This window comes from Anopheles moucheti, chromosome 3 (genome assembly GCF_943734755.1).
Source record: "Anopheles moucheti chromosome 3, idAnoMoucSN_F20_07, whole genome shotgun sequence".
Lineage (NCBI taxonomy): Eukaryota > Metazoa > Arthropoda > Insecta > Diptera > Culicidae > Anopheles > Anopheles moucheti.
The window spans coordinates 81,200,626-81,220,173 of NC_069141.1; the positions used below are offsets into that span (position 1 = coordinate 81,200,626).

The window sequence follows — 19,548 nt, forward strand, 5'->3', positions numbered from 1 at the left end:
TTTCATACGAACAATCGAGAAAAAAACGATAGAAATACTGTATGTTTATTAAATTATTAAATGATGTTTTTATTGTTTTGCAGATTTTGCGGCAACAGTTTGAATATAAAAAAACAGTTCGATGTGTAACCGTTCGATCGACCACTGTGGTTCCAATGTTTACATCCCTTTTGCCGACAGGGCATGACAAGAGTTGTTTGAGATCTGTCAAGCGAAAATTTTCCGATCTCTGTTTGCAGCTGTGTGGAGGGTGTGTGATGATTTAAAACGATGATAATTTGCTAGTCAGCAAGTGGCTGTGACTATACATTGTATTCACAACGTAATCAGACCAAAGCTCGCGATGCTGCATTCGTAATCGGTTGTGTGTGCATCGTTTGAAAGTTACCTGCTGTAACCGTGTGAAAACAACAACCCCCCAGCGATCGACCTCGGTTATCGATTATTCGCGACAAGGGTACTCCATACGTCTTTTTGTGTGATTGTGTCACGTACAAATCCTCCTTGCCGTTTACAAACATCGGCTGGCGTTCATCGTTCGCGTTCAAGGATAAGCGAATCGCACGGACCATAATAGCACAGACCATGCCAAGTACGCTTCTATTCGCAAATAGCAATGAAGGCCGCGTCTATGCACTCTCCACTTCCGGGTCGGCCTGGCGCGAGTTCCTCTACCTGGGGCTGGAGTTTAAGAAGATCTGCGTAGTACCACACTTTATGTGGGCAATCGGAGGCGACCGACAGGTGTACGTGCACGTTCATGGGCTCGATGTGCCGATACGCATCAAGGAGGAAGCGTACGAAAATGAGCGCTGGCTGCCGATAGAAGGCTTTTCCAACCGATTGCTTCCCACGGACCGGTACCATTTTTCGAATGCTGACGGAACTGTTGATCGTAACATCGATAAGGTGCGTCTCCCCTCGATGGCCTGGCAGTGGGAAGGTGAATGGCAGCTCGATCTTACCCTAGACGGACAGCCTCTAGATCATGACGGTTGGACGTACGCGGTGGACTTCCCTGCCACATACCACCCGCAGAAGAACTGGAAATCGTGCGTCCGTCGCAGAAAATGGGTGCGTTTTAGGCGTTACTGTGCCCTCAACTCTTGGTGTGCGGTGGCACCACTGCACAAGGATCCCACCCAGGAACCGTTCATCGACGTGTCGATCGGTGGTGCTAGTGTGCCCGGAGCATCGCCGGGTTTGTTGCTTGTGTGGGCCGTTACAGCGCACGGTCGGGTAATGTTCCGGTCGGGCGTTAGTACAACAGCACCGGAAGGATTGCGCTGGACGGCCGTTACAACGCCGTCCGGCTGTGAGGTGTCCCAGATATCCGTCGGAGCAACGGGGCTCGTGTGGGCCGTGCTGTACAATGGTCGGGCGATTGTACGCGCCGGTATAACGCGCGATACGCTCACCGGAAGCACATGGTTGGAGGTGAAACCACCGGGAACGAATCTCAAAATCTCTCAAGTCGCTGTCGGCACCAACTCCGTCTGGTGCGTTACGAACGACAATCATGTGTGGTTCCGCCGCGGTGTGCACGGGGAAGCGTCGGGTGTTAGTGAGGATGCCGCTATCGGAACCGGTTGGGTGGAGATGGTGGGCAACATTTCGTACATTTCCGTGGCAGCTAACGATCAGGTGTTTGCCGTTGGTTCTGAAGATCGTGCACTTTACTTCCGGTCGGGTGTTTCTGCGTCCGATCCTACCGGGAAAAAGTGGCGCCTTATACAGCTTCCGATGCAGCTAAGCCGCACGTCGAGTAACTTTTCGTTTTCCAGTCGCCAAAGTGGAAACAGTTCACCGACCACGACCAAGCATCGTAGTTTGAACAGCCTGTACAAGGAACGGTTGCAGCAAGAGACGGGACATTCTGGGGCTGGAGCTGGCAGTGGAGGAACGTCCGGCGGAATCGAGGAAACGTCTCGTTCGGCACCGACCGCGAATGTTAAAAATCGTCCCGAGCTGTGGCACAAGCCGGAACTTTCGCCCGATGCGCTTGCGAGTCAGCTGGAAGCGAAACAACAGCAGCACGTGGGAAGTCTTGTGGAGAGTAAACTCACCCAGAAAGTGTCGTTGGAGAGTGTGGCCGGCACTAGCGTGCCCGTCAGCAACGAGGTGTTCGAGATCTCGGGCAAGCAGCTAAAGAACTCCCGTGCCTGGAGCCCGGTACGATCGGTTGGATCTGTCGTCGGTACCGAGGCGCATCCGGAAACCGATTCGAGCGTGTTCGAGGGTGAAACTTCACGCGATTCGGGCGTCTTTGGAGAGTGTGAAGATCATGGCGGTTCACAGAATTGGACCGACTGTGAGGTACAATGGGTTGGCTGTTCGGCCGGGGCAGTTACGGTCGATCCGGCCATGCTACCGAACTGGTTCAACGATAGCTACTCGGTGAACGCTTCGGAAGAGCTGAATCAATCGTGGCGTTTGCGATTGTTGGACGATTTGAAGAAACGGTTGCCAGCGACCGAAACGGAGAGCGGTGCCTTTGCACACTACGAAAAAGCGATCGAAATGAGCTCGTGGGTGAAATCGGGTGAAGCTCGCTGTGCCAAATCGGGCCACCCGTTCGAGGACTGTCTGATAGAGCTGGAATGGGTGAACAATCAGGGAAAGGGACCCGATTCCGGTACGCTAACCGTGCTCAACTCGGACGGTATCACGACGAAGATGCAGTTTTCGTTGTCGGAGATTACGTGCATCATGTGCTGCAGCGAGCCCGGCTCTCCGCGGCTTGCCATCCATGCGCCACGTTTGCCGCCGGGCTCATCGCCGTTGAAGCTACAGTTTAGTGGCGATACGGATTTGGAGGATTGGATCTCCCATCTTACGTCGGTCTGCTGCCAGATAAATGAGGTGCAAGGCCGACCGTCGGTACGTTCGGTGTGGATAACGTCTGGGATGGGCGATGCGTTTGTGTTCGATCCAATCAACCTGGAGTCGCAGCAGTGGGAACAGGACGTCCAAAGCTACCGCCAACGGATTGATCTGAAAGCGATCGAAACACCGTACTTGACAGCACTTCACAATGGGTAAATTGTAGCATTGTGTCTAACGAATCCTTCATGAAGAGTCATCCAAATCTTGAATTAACTATCGCCATATTCCTAAATCTACAATTATTCAAAGAGCTTCAAAAATTTCGAAGACTCTTCATTGAGTTATTAATTGTCACAGATTCATAAATCCTCGAAAAATAATATTTACTAAAAAAATAATAACTCTTCAAGAATAAATGTCTCCTAAAAAGATTCACGCAATTCTCAAGGTTATATGGTACTCTTCAAACATTCATGAATCCTCAACGATTCATGAGTGTCGAAAAATTAATGACTATTCCGCAAAGATTCACAAATCGCACAACAAATCAATACAATTTTAATTCATTTTACTGATATTCATCTTTTATTTCTCTCGTTAGAATGCTCATCGGTTCGCGGTTGGAAATTAGCGGCTTCATTTACGACGACGCCGATCAGGTGCGGTTCGATCTGCAGGGTCATCCGACCGTACGTTTGCGCCACAAGCTAGAAACGCAACGCAACATTCCGTTGCACATAAATCCCAGGTTTAACGAGAACCTGACGGTGTTTAATTCGATGGCCTCGTCTGCCTGGAGCGAGGATGAAATTCGCGATCGGTTAGTAATGTTTGCGCCGGGAGCTGAGTTTAAGCTGGAGATCTACAGCGATACGGATGGTTTTCGGGTGAAGGTGAATGGAAAGGAACATCCCAAGTTTCACTATCGTAGCGGACTCGCTCCCGACACCGTTTGCAGTCTGTACAGCAGCGGACGGGTGAAGATATTGCAAATAGTGTACGATAGCCCGAAAATAATTATTCCACTGCGGGACGTGTACTGGCGTCAGATCGGAGGCCATATGAAGCGTATCATATCGTGCAAGGCTGGTGTCGTTTGGGGCGTTGGGTATGATAATACTGCCTGGGTGTATACCGGTGGTTGGGGTGGAGCCTTTTTGAAGGGCCTGGAAACGAGCAGCCAAGGAATCAACGTCATGACGGATACGCAAAATTACTACATCTACGAAAACCAGCGGTGGAATCCACTGTCAGGGTTTTCCTCCACCGGGTTGCCAACGGACCGACATATGTGGAGCGATATAACGGGCAAGCACAAACGGAGCAAAGAGCACGCCAAACTGCTGTCGATGCATTGGCAGTGGATTAGCGATTGGATGGTGGATTTCCACAATCCGGGCGGTGTGGATCGGGACGGGTGGCAGTATGCGGTCGATTTTCCCGCCTCGTATCACGCGAAGAAACAGTTCACGGATTACGTTCGTCGACGGCGCTGGTATCGCAAGTGTCGGCTAACGACCAGTGGCCCTTGGCAGGAGATTGGCAATACGAAGGTGGTGGACGTGTCGCTGCAACCGGACAGCGATGAAGCGGACTGCACAATCACGGTGTGGGCGATTGCAGCGAACGGAGATGTGCTATACCGGCGCGGTGTATCACAATCCCAACCGGCAGTAAGTGTTTGAACGATCGAGCACAAAAATGTTCGTCTGTACTATAAAATGAAATGTACTATTGTTTTTGCAGGGCACCGGTTGGGAACACGTTCCATGCGATCAACCGCTAACCAGTATTAGTATTTACGACAACAAGGTTTGGACCGTAGGTAAAAATGGCAGTGCATTCCTGCGATGCGGTATTACGGTGGAAAATCCACTCGGCAACAAGTGGCAACTGATTGAGCCACCGGGAGGCGTTAGTTTTAAGCAGATTTCGGTGGGAACGTGTGGTATCTGGGCACTCGACACGGTTGGACGTCTGTCGGTACGGAAGGAAATTAACGGCACGTTCCCGGAGGGTAGCCATTGGCAACTGTTGCCAAACGTTTTGAACGATCCTCCGCATTACGAGGGAAACAGCGGATTTAAAAATGTGTCCGTCGGTGAACACGTGTTTGCCGTGTCTCAATCTGGCTACGTGTGCAAACGTAGCGGTATTACACCGTTGAATCCCGCCGGAACTGGTTGGATACTTGGAATCCAGGTGAGTGATGGGAAAAAGGTAGTATGGGTGGAGGGTTGCTAAAAGAGCAACAGCAAATTTTATTAAATTCTTTCTGTGTTTATTGTAGGCAAACTGGAGTTCCGTTAATGTGACTGGATTTTACGATTGAACGAAAAGTGATAATCAGTATATTTATTTTAAGGCAACGTAATACAAAACATACAATTAGCCTGAAAGATGCTATTGCTTAAAAACCATACAACAAAAATCTCACTGTAAATGAATGTGTACGCCGCGCGTATTTGTTGTTCAAACCTCTGCTTATTTATAAACTATTCCAGCAATAAATTAGCTATCGCTTCACAATTAACAATGATTCATTGCTGCGCAATCATTTCAAATTACTTTACATTGCAACAGTAAATTATGCACAAAATGTAACCCGCGTTATCTCACATAATATGGTCGTGCTTAGGTTGTAAAATTGAATTTTGTTAGTCTGATTAGTGTAAATTGATTAATACATAGGATAAACCACGTTGTTTGGTGTGGTTGATTATAATAAAGCATACGCTACAGCTGTAATTTATGTTGGGATCTTTTTTGTATAAAATACTGTAAAATAGAATTGATCCGCGAACTTTGGCAACTGTTGCGCGTAATTCTCCGGTCGCTCGCGGCTACTGCATCGACATCTAATCAACGCTGAAGTAGGCATTTCTTGGCCATAAATAATTGTAAAATGTGTTACCGATTATCTAACCATTCAACCTCAGTAAAATATCTTATTTTTACAGAAATTTCAAATAATTTGTTCTGCGAGTTGTCAAACAGCATGGTTCGTTAGACTAACCTTTATGCAGTCCGTGCCTAGCTGTCAAAATCATCAAAGCGCATGTTTGTGAGCATAGTTTGTATGTGAGTTGCAATTTGCAAAAGAAAAGAAGTGATCATTTATCTTAACAACCTATTTGTGATATTAAAAGTACCCATTTTCGCCTAAAACCTGTAGAGCACAAGGGTAACATGTCATCCGAACAATCGAACGCCGCAAACAATGGTGCGAAGACAACCGCCGAAGGGAATAAAGCGAACTCCGCCGCGCCGAAGGTGGTGTTGACCGAAGACCAGCAAGCAATATTTAATCGCATTGCGAAGAATGAAAATAGCGAGCTGCGATTGCTGCTGTCGCAGCACAAAACTAGCGTAGATTTTGTGGACGAGAATGGGATGACGCCGTTGCAGCATGCCGCATACAAGGGTAACAAGGAAGCGGTTCGGCTGCTGCTGGACCAGGGAGCGGATGTGAACTCGAGCAAGCACGAGTATAACTACACGGCATTACATTTCGGTGCCCTGTCCGGGAATGCGGAGGTATGTCTGAATCTACTGCTGGCCGGTGCCGATCCAAAAGCGATTAATTCCGTCGGTCGAACGCCGGCCCAGATGGGTGCGTTTGTTGCGAACCACGATGCGGTCGGAACGATAAACAATTTCGTACCGCTGAAAGAGGTCGAGTGCTATACGGTTGATCGTGGCCAAAAAGAACCCTTGCTGCCGGTGGTAGTGCTGGAACCGTTCCATAGTTTCATAATGCAGGTTAACATTCACCCAGTCCGGATACTGTTGAACCTGCAGAAGTACGGTCTGTTTGCCTCGGACATGAAGAACCTGCGAGCGGTGCTGGCAGACATGATGGAGCGTGAGATGAAACGGCGCGGTGAGATAAACGAGGTCATGGCCTTTAAGTATCATTATCTCGGGTACGTTATGGGAGAAATTGTGAAGCATCGTGACTACATAAACTCGCGGCGCGATGCGCAACAAGATCCAAAGACCGATTTCGTGGAGCTGTTTGCGAAGCGAGTTCTCAAACCGAACAAGGACGGTGCGCTAGAATACGTGGAAGCGCTCGTGCGCGAATGTGTGCGAGAATTTCCATTCCGCGAGTGTACCATCTTTCGGCAGATGGTAGCACAGCTAACCAGCAAGGATAATGTTGCACCGGCGCTCGATATTGCCCGAGCGGCAATAAACGGACAACGCGGGTTCCAGGACACGATCACCTACTGCAGCTCCTGTGGGGAGGAAAAGCCGGACAAAAAGTGTTCCAAGTGCAAGGAGGTACAGTACTGTGATCGGCAGTGCCAACGGTTACATTGGTTTACCCACAAGAAGGTATGCAGTCGACCGTCCGTAGCAGCGGGTGAGGCACAGAATTCCGCCCCGAAGGATATCGATTCGACGGAAATTAGTGAGCAGCTACAGAAGCTTGTTGCTGGTTGAGATGCGAAGGGCAGGAAAGTGATCAGGACACTCGCAAATAGCATTATTATATGTCTGTCCCAGTGTGTGTGTGTGTACTGTGTTGGTGTGGTTGGTGGAAAAATTCGATGGCCATGTTAGTTGGGTAGAGAGGTTTAACTAAAATGTCGCATTTTTCATGGTCAGTGTCGGTGTAATGTAACCTTGCAATGAGATCTATCATGGTTCCAATAAATGTTGCTGGTAAAACTAAGCTATGCATTGCGTCGTGTAATTGTAGCTTATTTTTCGCAAACGCTGCTTTCCGAATCAAACACAAAAATTTGAAGTAGGCTGAGACATTTTTTCCGGCACATGTAGTATCCACAAATTGCAGTTTTCAATTTTGCTAAAATTAGTACGAAAAGGAAATTGATGGATTACTATGTTTTTTATGCTTTCATTTTATTTGCGTTGTTAAATTTTGTTTATAGAAATTACATTATTACTTTGCCACATTTACATTAATTTGCACCAACGGCAATGGTTTCGGTGGTGGGTTTTCCTTTTTCAACAATTTTGCAACGTTTTGTTCCTGGTGCTTTTCATGTTTATCGATTCTATTACCACCGTTGCCCTTAGCCTTAGGTTCAGGACGATTCCGAGAAGCATCAGACTCTTCTGGCTGTGGTTTTTCTGCTCGTGATGTTGAAGGTTTCAATTCTTCCTTTTTTGGACTCGATTTGGTTTTCCCAGCCTTGTTCTGTTTAGTCTTTTCCTCCACTGCATGAACTTCTCCCAAGGAATGCTGCTCCGGAGGGCTTGATTCACGGTGATCTTCTTTCTTGCTTGCTGCTTTGGCTACAGGGGCGCCTAAATCATCCGATTGATCATCTCTCTCCCATGATTTAGCGCCGTAGTGAAGCTTTGCTGGTGGATCATCCACTTCGGGACGTTTCGATGGGCGAATTTGAAGAAGTCTTTCGTAAAGCTCAACCAAAAAGCCATCCACTGATATCTCTGAGTTGGAATCAGAGTTGTTGCTGTTCTCCGTTTCATGATGATCGTGAGGTTTGGCAAAAACTGCCGCACTAAGACCGATGATCAAGAAAATGGTAATTTTTGTCATTTTGTTAACACTGAACTCCTTCGTGATCGTTGAATGTAGTGTAAGTAACTGATGCTGGTTGAAAGATTATATTCACTTTATATAGAAACTCGGGATTGGTTTTTTTTAGCAAACATTACAAAGATACACAACCACTTCACAGTTTGTTCAAATAGACACATTGCAACTACTTAACGCTGCGAGTTTGGGAAATTTTCCTCATAGTGTATTTTTTTAAATTTAATTACAACTTGATAATTACAAATTAGACTTTCCCTTCTCATTTTGTACTACATATGAAATGATCTACTACATATGAAACTACATATGAATTAATATCTTTAGTAACCGCTATGAACACGTTTTATGTACTAACTTGTCCCAAGTGAAGCTTACACAATAGATAATATAGACAATGATGACAATTCAAATTACAAATTAAATGATCACAACACACTGTGGCAAACATGCTACAAAACGTGATCGATGTACGATAAAGGAGAATGTGAAAAATATTTATCCTGTTGAACAGAATTCAGTTGCCAAAACGTGATTGGAGCACGCGTCCATCGGGAAAGCACGCGCGTTCGTCTCAAGTGTAGGCAAACAGAGATGCATCTTACCACACTTGTGATGAGAACTTTTCTTTCCACCGGGGAAATACGACAGAAAGTATCGAGTAAGTGTTTGAATAATTATCTCACCGATCAGTTGATTTCATTTTGTGGATATTTATCTATGTCTTCCACAGATTGTCTGGCGCATATAAAAGACTCGCATCGGCATCGTACCGATATCAGTAAGCAACAGAGTCAAACGCAAAGTTGTAGCGCACAATGGAGAAAGCAGTAGTGTTTTTGTTAGTGAGTCTCGCAGTTATCGCATCAGCGAAACCATACGAACCAGCTCGTAAAACATCCGCACCCGATCAGCTGTCGTTGTATCCATGGTACGAACGTAATTTCTTGTACGGAACTGACCGCATTCCCAAGGAATACTTAGACCGCCTGTTTGGTGAACGTGTGAAGGATTCGTCAGTGGACCTGCCACCGGTTGTGCATATGCCCGATGAAGTACCAAACGATCTAATTGGTAACGAGGAAGAACAGCGTGAAGAACAGCCGATCGATGCGCAGCCAATCGACCATGAGAAATCTCCTGAGTCTCCAATAGATCGAATCGATAACGAGCAAGAACAGCGTGAAGCACAGCCGATCGATGGGAAGCCAGTCGACGATGAGAAAGACCCTCAAGAACAACCGAAAGACGAGAAGCATGAAAAGCCAGCAGCAGATAAACAATCTCCCGATGCTCCTATTGATGAGAAAGAAAGCCACGATGGCATCGAAGAAGATCGAGAAAAGCCTGAACAACCGGACCAAAAACCAAAGCAGGACGATAAGGATAAGGAACAACAGCAGGATGGAAAAGGAGAAAAACCAAACGCAAATCGTGAAACAGGAAAGGATTCAGCTAGGCACGAAAAGCGTCCTAAACCGGGACATTCTGTGATTCCTAAGTCCGCGAAGAAGGGAAATCGTCCAGCTAGGGAGAAGCCATCTAATGATCTCGCTCCCCGTGATCGTCCATCACCGCAGCAGCCAGGAAAGGAAGCCCGGCGTGATGGTCCTTCTCAACCACCCCCACGTAAGCCGGAGTCACCTTTGGTGCAAATCAACGTAAATGTTGCTGCACCTGTTTACTGAAAGCTGCAATTTTTAATTTGAGAAACAAATAAAATGTATTGATGGATTACATTCTAACAAAGGTGTTAGTTACTTACTTACTGCTTTAACGCTTTAACGCCTACACTTGATCGTTCTTGTTCTGTTATCTCGCCGTCGTTCGTAATGCTAAGGTAATATTAGTTCTCTTCAGTATTTATATAAGGATATGTAATGGTTTTTAATCTTGCTAATATCTATTATCTCTATATCTATATTTATCTCGTCGAATGACGCATTAATTCAGCGGCGGATCAAATGGTTGGCGGTCGCCTAGGGCTTCACCGTGTTGGGGGCCCCAACAAATTTGTGATTTCGCATCAGTCAACGAACGGAGAGTTTGAGAGTAACGCGTACACAATTTACACCGGTGCTGCGTTTCATGTAACAAGAGAGCATCCAAATCAGGAGATGACATTTAACCGGATGACTGCAGGGTTGTTGGTAACAAATGTTAGCACAACGATTTCAAAAATTTGAATTATAATTTTGTGTGGATTTTAAGTGAGAATGTAGCGTAATTAAGTGACACTAATGGTATTACTTGTTGCATGTTTGTAAACTATCATGCGGTTGTTATTAGCTGCCAATAAATTGATTAAAGAATGCTGATAATGTATGTGGTTCTATTCGTGTGGTTTTACTTAAATTTTAATCACTTAAAGATTATTCACTGTTTTGACAATTGTCTCAACAATGAACGATCTAAAAAATCGTGCAAAAGAAGATTTGTTATTTTTCAACATATTTTTGTTGTATTTTTATAACTAAACATTCAATATAAGTACGAACGATCACGATCATGTGGGGTCTACGATTGTTGAGGATAAAACAACATCAGCTCTTTAGTGATGTAATTAGCCAATAAAACTTGTATTATTTTACTAGCATTATTAAAAACGTAAAGATAATGAAATAGTTAGCTGATTACGGATTGTAATAACCACCCTGTAACAGTTCTTCTCCTGTATGCTATTATCGTGTGCGTGCTTATCAGCACATGGAGAACCATATGGAACGAATGCGTGCCATCTATCTCACTTGCACTAGCGATCGTTCTCACGAGTTTGATTGTATGCGATAGCGGTGGGCAATGTATTAGAAGATCGTCTGTCACGCTCGCTGGAGGGGAATTGATGTCACCTCTCATGATGTCATGCTCTCTCGGTATCCGAAATCGAAAATCGGTTCGTTTGTATGGAATTTCGCATCAGCCCAACGGGGAAAGTTTGAGAGTCACGCGTACAAAAATTGCACCAGAGCTGCGTTTCATGTAACAAGAGAGCATCCAAATCAGGAGATGATATTTAACCGGATGATCATCCACTGCAGGGTGATTGGAAACAAATGTTAGCTCAAAGATTAAAAAAAAAATTGCATTATAATTTTGTGTGGATTTTAAATGAGAATGTTGCGTAATTAAGTGAAACTAATGGTATTATTTGTTGCATGTTTATAAACTATCATGCGGTTGTTATTAGCTGCCGATAAATTGATTAAAGAATGCTGATAATGTCTGTGGTTCTATTCGTGTGTTTTTATTTAAATTTTATGATTATTCACTTTTTTGACATTTGTCTCACCAATGAACGGTCTAAAAAAAACGCACAAATGAAGATTTGTTATGTTTCAACATATTTTTGTTTTATTTTTGTAACTAAACATTCATTATAAGTAAGAAATATCACGATCGTGTGGGGTCTACGATTGTTGAGGATAAACCATCATCCGCTCTTTAGTGATGTAATTAGCCAATAAAACTTGTATTATTTTACTAGCATTATTAAAAACGTAAAGATAATAAAATAGTTAACTGATTGCGGATTGTAATAACCACCTTGTAACAGTTCTGCTCTAACGGTACTTCTCCTGTATGTTATTATCGTGTGCGTGCTTATCAGTACATGGAGAACCTTATGGGGAACGAATGCGTGCCATCTATCTCACTTGCACTAGCGATCGCTCTCACGGGTTTGATTGTATGCGACAGTGTGGTAGCCAATGTATTGGAAGATCGTCTATCACGCTCAATGATAACATGGGAGAGCTGAACAGCTGTGTGCTCACTGGAGGGGAATTGATGTCATCTCCTAAAAAACATATTCTCTTGGTGTCCGAAATCGAAAATCGGTTCTTTTGGAATTTCGCATCAGCCAACGGAAATTTTAAGCGAGATGAAGGATGCTGAAGAACTATGACAATGCAGATTGTGTCGGTTATAACATCATTACTGGCTTGCAAACTTGCAAAAATTGCGACAATCGAAATACTAAACACAATACTCCACCACAATACTGTTCCGAAACACGCAGACAGGACATTTTCACGGTTCAATCGGCATATCCTGAGGATGTCGTGCCGATAAAGAAGAAGGAGTTTGAGTACACTGCGCATACTTCTTTTCCGTAGCCGTGTAACCGGGTCGATATAGCTAGTCAAATAGAAACAAATGTCTATATAACCAAGGATGTATAAAATCCAAGGATATTTTCGGATATCCACAAATTTTTTGGGGTCCCCAACACGGCGAGGCCCTAGGCGACCGCCTACTCCACCTACCGTTCGATCCGCCGCTGGGTTGTTGAGCGTTGTGTCCCAGTGTTTAGAGATAAATTACGTACAGAAAGCAAATCAAACACGCTACTAGCATTTTCAAGTAACCATCTTTATTACTATCGCCTATACCCACAACAGCGCAGGTCATCACCATCGTATTGTTATGTACACGGCTCTTACCATTGAAGTACGGCGGCAAACAGTAATTGCGCCCCCGTCAGGTAATGAGGAAGTTGCGTTGGTTGTCCATCGAATTGTAGGCATCGTATTACTACTTTTACTACACACCGCATTTTCTTTAAACACATTTATATTAGCTTAATCCAGCCTAGTAGAGACGCTGGCTCGGCATATCAAAAAACCGGCCTGATAACCGGCTAGCGTTGTGATAGCTTGCCTCTTTTCAGTTCTGCGAGCAAAGGTGCCGGTACATTACATTACATTCCCTATCCTTTTTATCGCGTTGGTAACGATGACGCACAGCGTGTGTTTAGATGAACATCCCATCGTTTAGCGGTTTGCTGTTTGCGCGCTCACACTCACATGAGGATTCTGCGATTCGAATAAATAATACCCGAAACCCGGGATCCAGGAACCGGAAACAGTTGCACAGCTTATTAAACGAAGAAGAAAGAAAAAAACCCATTCCCCGTTCCCTGTTCTTACGCACGAATACACGTGTCCACATGAAATCAGTCCCTTGTCTACGTTACCCCATGCTGTTTACCCTACCGCCCGACGCCTGGGAGCGGACGGTTCCAGGATACAAAGCGTTTGCGCCCTACTTCTGCTGTCCTAGCACTTGTCTACTATGTACAAACGGAACGTTTAACGCATGCAACAACAGAACCGTACGAAACGAAACAAAACAGATGTAACAGTAACACTTTTAATAGACCACACCACATGCAACTGCAGAGTGTCGTTCCTCTACAGCTCCGTCGAGTATTCCTCCGAGTTGATGGAAAACTTCCGCCAACAGATATGATCGCCACCGGTCGGTGCGTGTCCATTGCTGATGAAAATGTCCCGATTGTATCCGTGCTGCCGGTCGTCAGCGGTCGGTCCACCACCATTCCGCGGTCCACCATCCTGGTGGTAGGATACGCCGCTTTGTTTCGCACCGTGCACTGGCACCATTCCGTTACCGGAGCTGAGATGATGGTGATGGTGGTAGTGCCGTGCCACATTCGAATGATTCTGGTGATGGCCCTTGGCCAGCGGATTGCGCACGATTGCTGTGCTGCGTGCGAACCCGGTGTGCGTGTCCTCGTCCGTGGGCATGATGTCGATACGCGACCCGAAGCTATTGTCGGACGTTTTGCGGGAGTTGGGCAACAGGTCCGCCTGGCTCCGTTCGCTTGGCGTACGCTTGGTGTGATCCGTCGCACGGGAAGACTTTCGCGAGCTGGCCGATATGCGCGGGGAACTATCGTCGGTAGTTTCGGTAAGCGGAAGCGGTGGTAATGGCGGTGGCGTATCCAAACCGTAACCTCCATGGTTTGCCACACCCGTCGTGTGCTGTTGCTGCTGCGTGGAGTGTTTGCTGTAGTGCGGATACTTTTCCACACTCATGTCCTCCTCGATGGCCGAATCGCCAAAGACGGACCCACTGTAGTTCGGGGAATTGCTGCCCGCAGTCGAGAGGTTCCGGTTGGACGAGGCGCCGTACTTGTGCGAGTGCGTATACTGGCCCTTTTTGATGGAGTTGGTGTAGTCTTTGGTGCCGCGCCGGCGCAACGTAAAGTCCCGCTCGCCCGTATCTTCGCAGACAGACTTCCACTGCTTCCAGGCGTGCCTTACTAGCGGATCCGCCGGTCCCCAGTCCTTTGAGGGCTTCGTTGCTCCGTGGATCATGCTGAAGACATTGTAGTCGACCTGCTTGCTGATTTCCACACAAGCAAGCAGCACGATCACCGACAAACTGAACACCACCGGCAACCACTTGGGGAAGTAATCGATCAGCAGATCATTGTCGTAGTAGGTAATCGACCACCAGCAAAGCAGCGCCATCAGCAGCACCGGGATGAAACCCCAGATGAATAGCCACGCCTTCAGCACTGGTCGGCCGAGCGAGAACTCTAGATCGGTGTAGAGATTCTTCGAACCGTACACCCAGATGATGAGGATGATCTCGAAGATCATCGCACACACGGCCAGCGAGCCGACGATCCGGGTGTCGAGGATGCGTGGAAAGATGTAGTTGGGACAGAGCAACCCGGCGATGGCGACAACTAGCCCCGCGAGACACACGGTATAGTTCGGATGCTTCCGGATGATCCGGGTCGAGGTGTAGATGTAGATGACGATCGATACGAGCGACGCGATGAAGATCATCGCGTACGACAGCGCGGGTATGAGCCGTTGAAGCGTCGGATCCGACTCCTGCACGCTAATGGCCCGATCGTAAATGACGGTAAGGGGGCTCAGCTCCGGATAGAAGGGATGTGACTCGGTGAAGCTGTTGTTGAACTGGAACACGTAGAATAACACCGCGATCGCCGTTATGAGTATGTTGAAGAACATGTACACGAATGAGGTCCTGTGGGAAGGATGAAAAGAAGGAATTTAGGAAGGAATTCTCACATCACCAATCAAGGACTACTCACTTGATCGCATCCCCTTTGTAAAGGAATTTCCCCGTCAGTACCGGTACCGCACCGAAACCAATGTTCAGCGAGTAGATCACCTGGACGAGCGCATTGAACCACACCGTGCTGTCCGCGAACGATTCCGGATGGAACGGCCACAGATCCGGGAAATATTGTTCGTTGATCGCCTTCGTCACCTCCCAGCCAGTTTCGAAGATCAACAGTATTAGCGCCACAAAACCGAACAGATAGATCGATCGGCGATTGATTTTCCCACTGTGCGTACTGCAATGGGTAGTAGAAGGTGGAGGGAATTAAAAAATATGGTCTTTGCTGAACGCTATAACATCGCCGATCGATACGTACCACACCATCGAGATGACCCACAGCAGTATGAGACTCAGCGCCAGCAAGCCAAAGTACAGCGAGCTTCTCCACACGGGACGGAGAAATGTTAATCTGCGACGGAGTGAAAGCACAGGTGTTAAAGAAAAGGGTTTCATTCAGAAGCTTATTGACACCAAAAAGGTTTTTACACTCCCCCCCCCTCCCCCTGCCCCCCTCCCTCCTCCATAGGAGAAAATTGTGTCAAACACGATCGCTGAATGCAAAGTACGTGCGCGGTGAGCGTTGAAAAAAAGGCAATAGAACGCTTACTTCAAACATTCCTGTCCACTGCTCTGCTGTACGTCGTAGCCATTCTGTATGGGGTGGAAAAGAAAGACGATAAAACGATCGAATCGGTGTAAATAAATCGCTCACAAAATGGTTGATTGGTTAGTGGAAAGATGGTGGCTTTCCAACCGTTTCGGCATGACTCACATAAATGGCTTGCGGGTTGATCGTAACCGATTTGGAGCACTCCCGCAATGGCACAGATTTGAATGCTAGCATACCGATGTAGAGCAGTGCAATCACGGATTGCATCGATGTCCATATCGCCGCCAGCCACGAAGCAATGCGGCCCACCAGGCTGGCACCTGTTGGAAACGGACGGTAGAAAACGAAATGGAAACGGTATAACAACGATTGCGTCAGTGTAATCGATTAAGATCCGAAACAAATGGCCAAAGTGTGTAAGTAATTCGTGTTATATAGCAGAAGGAGAAACAGCATTTTACAGGTAAATTAAATTTAACATTAAATAATTTGTTGCAATGAATAACTCAAGCACATGTTATATTACGTTGAAACTAGGGCAAGATCTTGATGATCTCCTGGTACTACAAGTATAATGATTGATAGTTAACAAACACAATGCTCAAAGAAACAAACTTACCCTTCAGGAAGGGAGCCGCACGCCACATGTGGGCCGAACCCTGGCCGAGAAACTGGCCGAGCGATATTTCGAGCAGTACCACCGGGAGACCGACTAGAAGGAGCAGTATAACGTAAGGTACTAGGAAGGCGGACCCGTGCAGCTGCAGTTCCCGCGGGAACCGGACCACGTTGGCGAAGGTAAGGTTCAGGCAGAGACACAGTATCACACCGCGAAATATTGATGATCTTGACTGTGGGGCGAGACAGAGAAGGAAAGAGAAGATCGAAAGACTTCAATGAGACGGCAAACGACGAACTCGCTTAACAATTATGCTATAAATTAATATATAGTGAGGGCTTCTTCGTCTGCTGCGAGATAGGAATTTAAATGTTTAATGAATATATTATTGTTTGTTGTATTTTTAATATCTTCTTTAATGGAAAAACATAAGAATGAGTTCATTAAGATTTTAAAAGTATTTTTAATGAAGATCGCTGCTTTTGGTAGCAGATGTACCCCATTTTTCATCCATTCACCTAAAAGGTTCTTTAATACAGAACCAATTACTCGAATGGTCGAACTCCCTGAAGCGTGAAAAGCAAGAAAAATGCATCACCAAGAGGGGAGAAAAACGAAACGCCTATCGATAAGGGCCATGCTTCTTATTTTGTTATGCTAAAGCATAGATTCTCCCTTCGGGAACCAGAAACTCCAATGGCCAATGTGGTGAGTAAACGATCCGATTGCTTACCTTCTTGTAGAAACGAAACTGTTCATCGTCTCTCGTGTAGTAGAGATAATCGAGCAAATATTTAGCATTGTTGACGTCCATTTTCCTCATTGTGAATCGTTTTCGTGTATATTTATGTTAAAAAAACGACGATTCTTTGCCGTTTACTTAAGTACGAACTATTTATATTACAAAACAAAGCCCATCAGCGGAGCTTTTCCATACACACACACACACATGCAACTTCACTTACAAACAATTCCCCTTTTTTGTTGCTAACATTGGCACATAAATAGTTTACAAAACAGCTGTCGAAGCGTGCGTATTGGATGATCGCTTCCGTACCAATCCGTTAGTGTTTGTGGCTTGTTTTGAGTACATTTTCCAACCCCAACCTCGTGTTTCGATGGTTCCGGTTTGTGGCTTAGATTACGTATGCGACAGTTTGTTGACACTCCATTTGTTTGGGAACAGACAATCGAAAACAAGAAAAAAAAACACTCGCGAAATGAAACGACCGCGGTGGTTTTATTTCATCTATCTCATTCACGTTAATTGTTTTGCTTGTGTGTTTACGCGACGTTTACGCACAGGGTAGTGGATGGTTGTTGTTTTTTTTTCGTTGCTGCGTCTATTGACTTCAGCAACCGATCGCTTAAGCTTTCCCAGTATGTAGGGGATGCAGTGTATCGTCACTTTTCTTCCACACTTTCGCTCTCGCGCTTAACCGTCGGGCGACCTGGCGTCATCTTGAATTGTTGGTTGGTAGCAATAAACAATGGCCATGAAGCGCTGGCTCTGCGTGTCTCGCTGTGGTGTTGTTTTACGCCCGCTGGTCACACGGGGGCCACAGGGTGATTAGCATCCCCGATCGGACGGTGATCGGTCGATCCGATTCAGCCTGGCGGATTCGACACACTCGCTTTCGTTCTGCCCGTGCACCAGTGCGCCGTCGGGTGCATCAATGACCTCGGCCCAGCAATGGTGGGACAGCATTTCACCGTGCAAGTACACTGCCGTACGGCCATCGACGGGTGCTGTACGATGACAACGCGACATAATTATCGATTTCGGTGCATAACGAGGTCGAGGTGAGGCTTCTTGCTTTTTTTTTCTTTCACACCGTCTGACACAGCAGAGATGGCACTAATCACATTTTCACACACCGTTCAATAATAAGCATTCACCTGCGACGAAGTGCTAAACAGCAGGAAACACAACACTCCCGGCAATGAAAGGGCTGAGAAACAGAAAGATATAATCGACGTGAAGTTAGAAAAGACACAAAAAAAACTGCATTCCCGCGAGGCCGATTGAACTCCTACGGACCGATCACTGCAACAGTGCAGTCTTCATCTCACGCGTCCTGAAGAGTGTTGGGCACTTCTCCGAACCCTCCGAGCGCTGCGCAACAGAAAGTCCACCCTGATTGGTTCCGATAAGCGGTGGCCAACTATTTCCCCGCAAGGGTGAAACCGAACTGGCAACGGGAAAGCCGTAGCAATATGGAAGCATTTGGCCGATCAGGCACAACAAAATATGCAAGCGCTTAGGCACATGTCCAGATGCACACCGATTGGGAGAAAGAAAATTGCAGCAAAACTACTTTAAATCACGCTATGCAAGACGGATCTTCGATGGTTGTGCTGGTTGTGGCCCTCAGCTCAACTGGAGATAACATTTTCCGTAAGATCATCATCGTTTCGGGTCGTAAAAATGTTGCAGTCAGATTGGTCACGAACATGTGTGATGGCATATGTCGACATATCCCACACTTTTGCGAGGAAGAAGGAGAAAGGGGATAATTGAACGAATCAATATAATTTGATAAGAAAACAAATTGATTCATTTGTCCAACATTTAAGTCCAATAGTGAAAGTTTCAGTCACGTCATGTGAAGGACACCGAAAAATTGCTGTTTTCGCATACTCTCCTAAGAAACTTTTCTTCAAGAATCGAGGAGAAGTCGGGTTCATGTCACTACAGAGCTTGTCCGCGTCCGCTAGTTCCGCTCTAATCATGCGACCCATCCTTTGGGCGAAATTGATGAACTAATACCATCTAAAGCAGGAGAGATATATCTCATAAGCAATATTATGCACAACATAGAATGTTCAAAACACGGACCGTTTTAAATGTCCGATGGAGTCTTCTGGTAGCGAAAGCTAACTCGAAATAGTTAGTGCAATTCCCAGAAAACAATTCCAGTATTTCAAACTGACGTTCAATCATCATTACAAACCCCATCTTCCGGTCCGGTTGAATATGCAAAGCAGGCCACACGAGGTGATCCAACAAGTGTGACAATAAATTTGTCGTTCCGAGCGCCACCGTACCCCCGGATC

At 46.1% G+C, this 19,548-nt stretch overlaps 4 protein-coding genes across 5 annotated transcripts in view; 3 read left to right on the forward strand and 1 right to left on the reverse strand.

Annotated features, from left to right (window-relative positions):
• Window positions 1-244: 244 nt before the first annotated feature.
• On the forward strand, window positions 245-5,369 carry LOC128300990 (tectonin beta-propeller repeat-containing protein). Its single transcript, XM_053037269.1, has 4 exons — window positions 245-3,038; window positions 3,428-4,499; window positions 4,573-5,028; window positions 5,117-5,369. The coding sequence occupies exons 1-4, from the start codon at window positions 586-588 to the stop codon at window positions 5,156-5,158; spliced, it is 4,023 nt and encodes a 1,340-aa protein (XP_052893229.1). The 5' UTR covers window positions 245-585; the 3' UTR covers window positions 5,159-5,369.
• A 516-nt stretch (window positions 5,370-5,885) lies between these two features.
• On the forward strand, window positions 5,886-7,506 carry LOC128301002 (ankyrin repeat and MYND domain-containing protein 2). The gene has a single exon (XM_053037283.1). The coding sequence runs from the start codon at window positions 6,016-6,018 to the stop codon at window positions 7,273-7,275; it is 1,260 nt and encodes a 419-aa protein (XP_052893243.1). The 5' UTR covers window positions 5,886-6,015; the 3' UTR covers window positions 7,276-7,506.
• Window positions 7,507-9,177: 1,671 nt separating this feature from the next.
• LOC128303052 (translation initiation factor IF-2-like) lies at window positions 9,178-10,047 on the forward strand. Its single transcript, XM_053039904.1, has one exon. It carries the CDS (start codon window positions 9,178-9,180, stop codon window positions 10,045-10,047), a length of 870 nt encoding a protein of 289 aa, XP_052895864.1.
• Window positions 10,048-13,153: 3,106 nt separating this feature from the next.
• LOC128302027 (sodium- and chloride-dependent neutral and basic amino acid transporter B(0+)) overlaps window positions 13,154-19,548 on the reverse strand; it is a 48,599-nt gene continuing 42,204 nt past the window's right edge. Inside the window, exons 1-7 of one of the 2 annotated variants that reach the window (XM_053038740.1) lie at window positions 17,225-17,623; window positions 16,492-16,723; window positions 16,035-16,192; window positions 15,870-15,913; window positions 15,579-15,671; window positions 15,231-15,497; window positions 13,154-15,163 (exon numbers count right to left, since the gene is read on the reverse strand). In XM_053038740.1, the coding sequence (XP_052894700.1) occupies window positions 13,552-15,163; window positions 15,231-15,497; window positions 15,579-15,671; window positions 15,870-15,913; window positions 16,035-16,192; window positions 16,492-16,723; window positions 17,225-17,314 (2,496 nt within the window). In that variant the 5' untranslated portion in view covers window positions 17,315-17,623 and the 3' untranslated portion in view covers window positions 13,154-13,551. Of the gene's footprint in view, window positions 15,164-15,230; window positions 15,498-15,578; window positions 15,672-15,869; window positions 15,914-16,034; window positions 16,193-16,491; window positions 16,724-17,224; window positions 17,624-19,548 lie in introns of those variants that run through there. The other variant, XM_053038739.1, reaches the window with a different exon arrangement.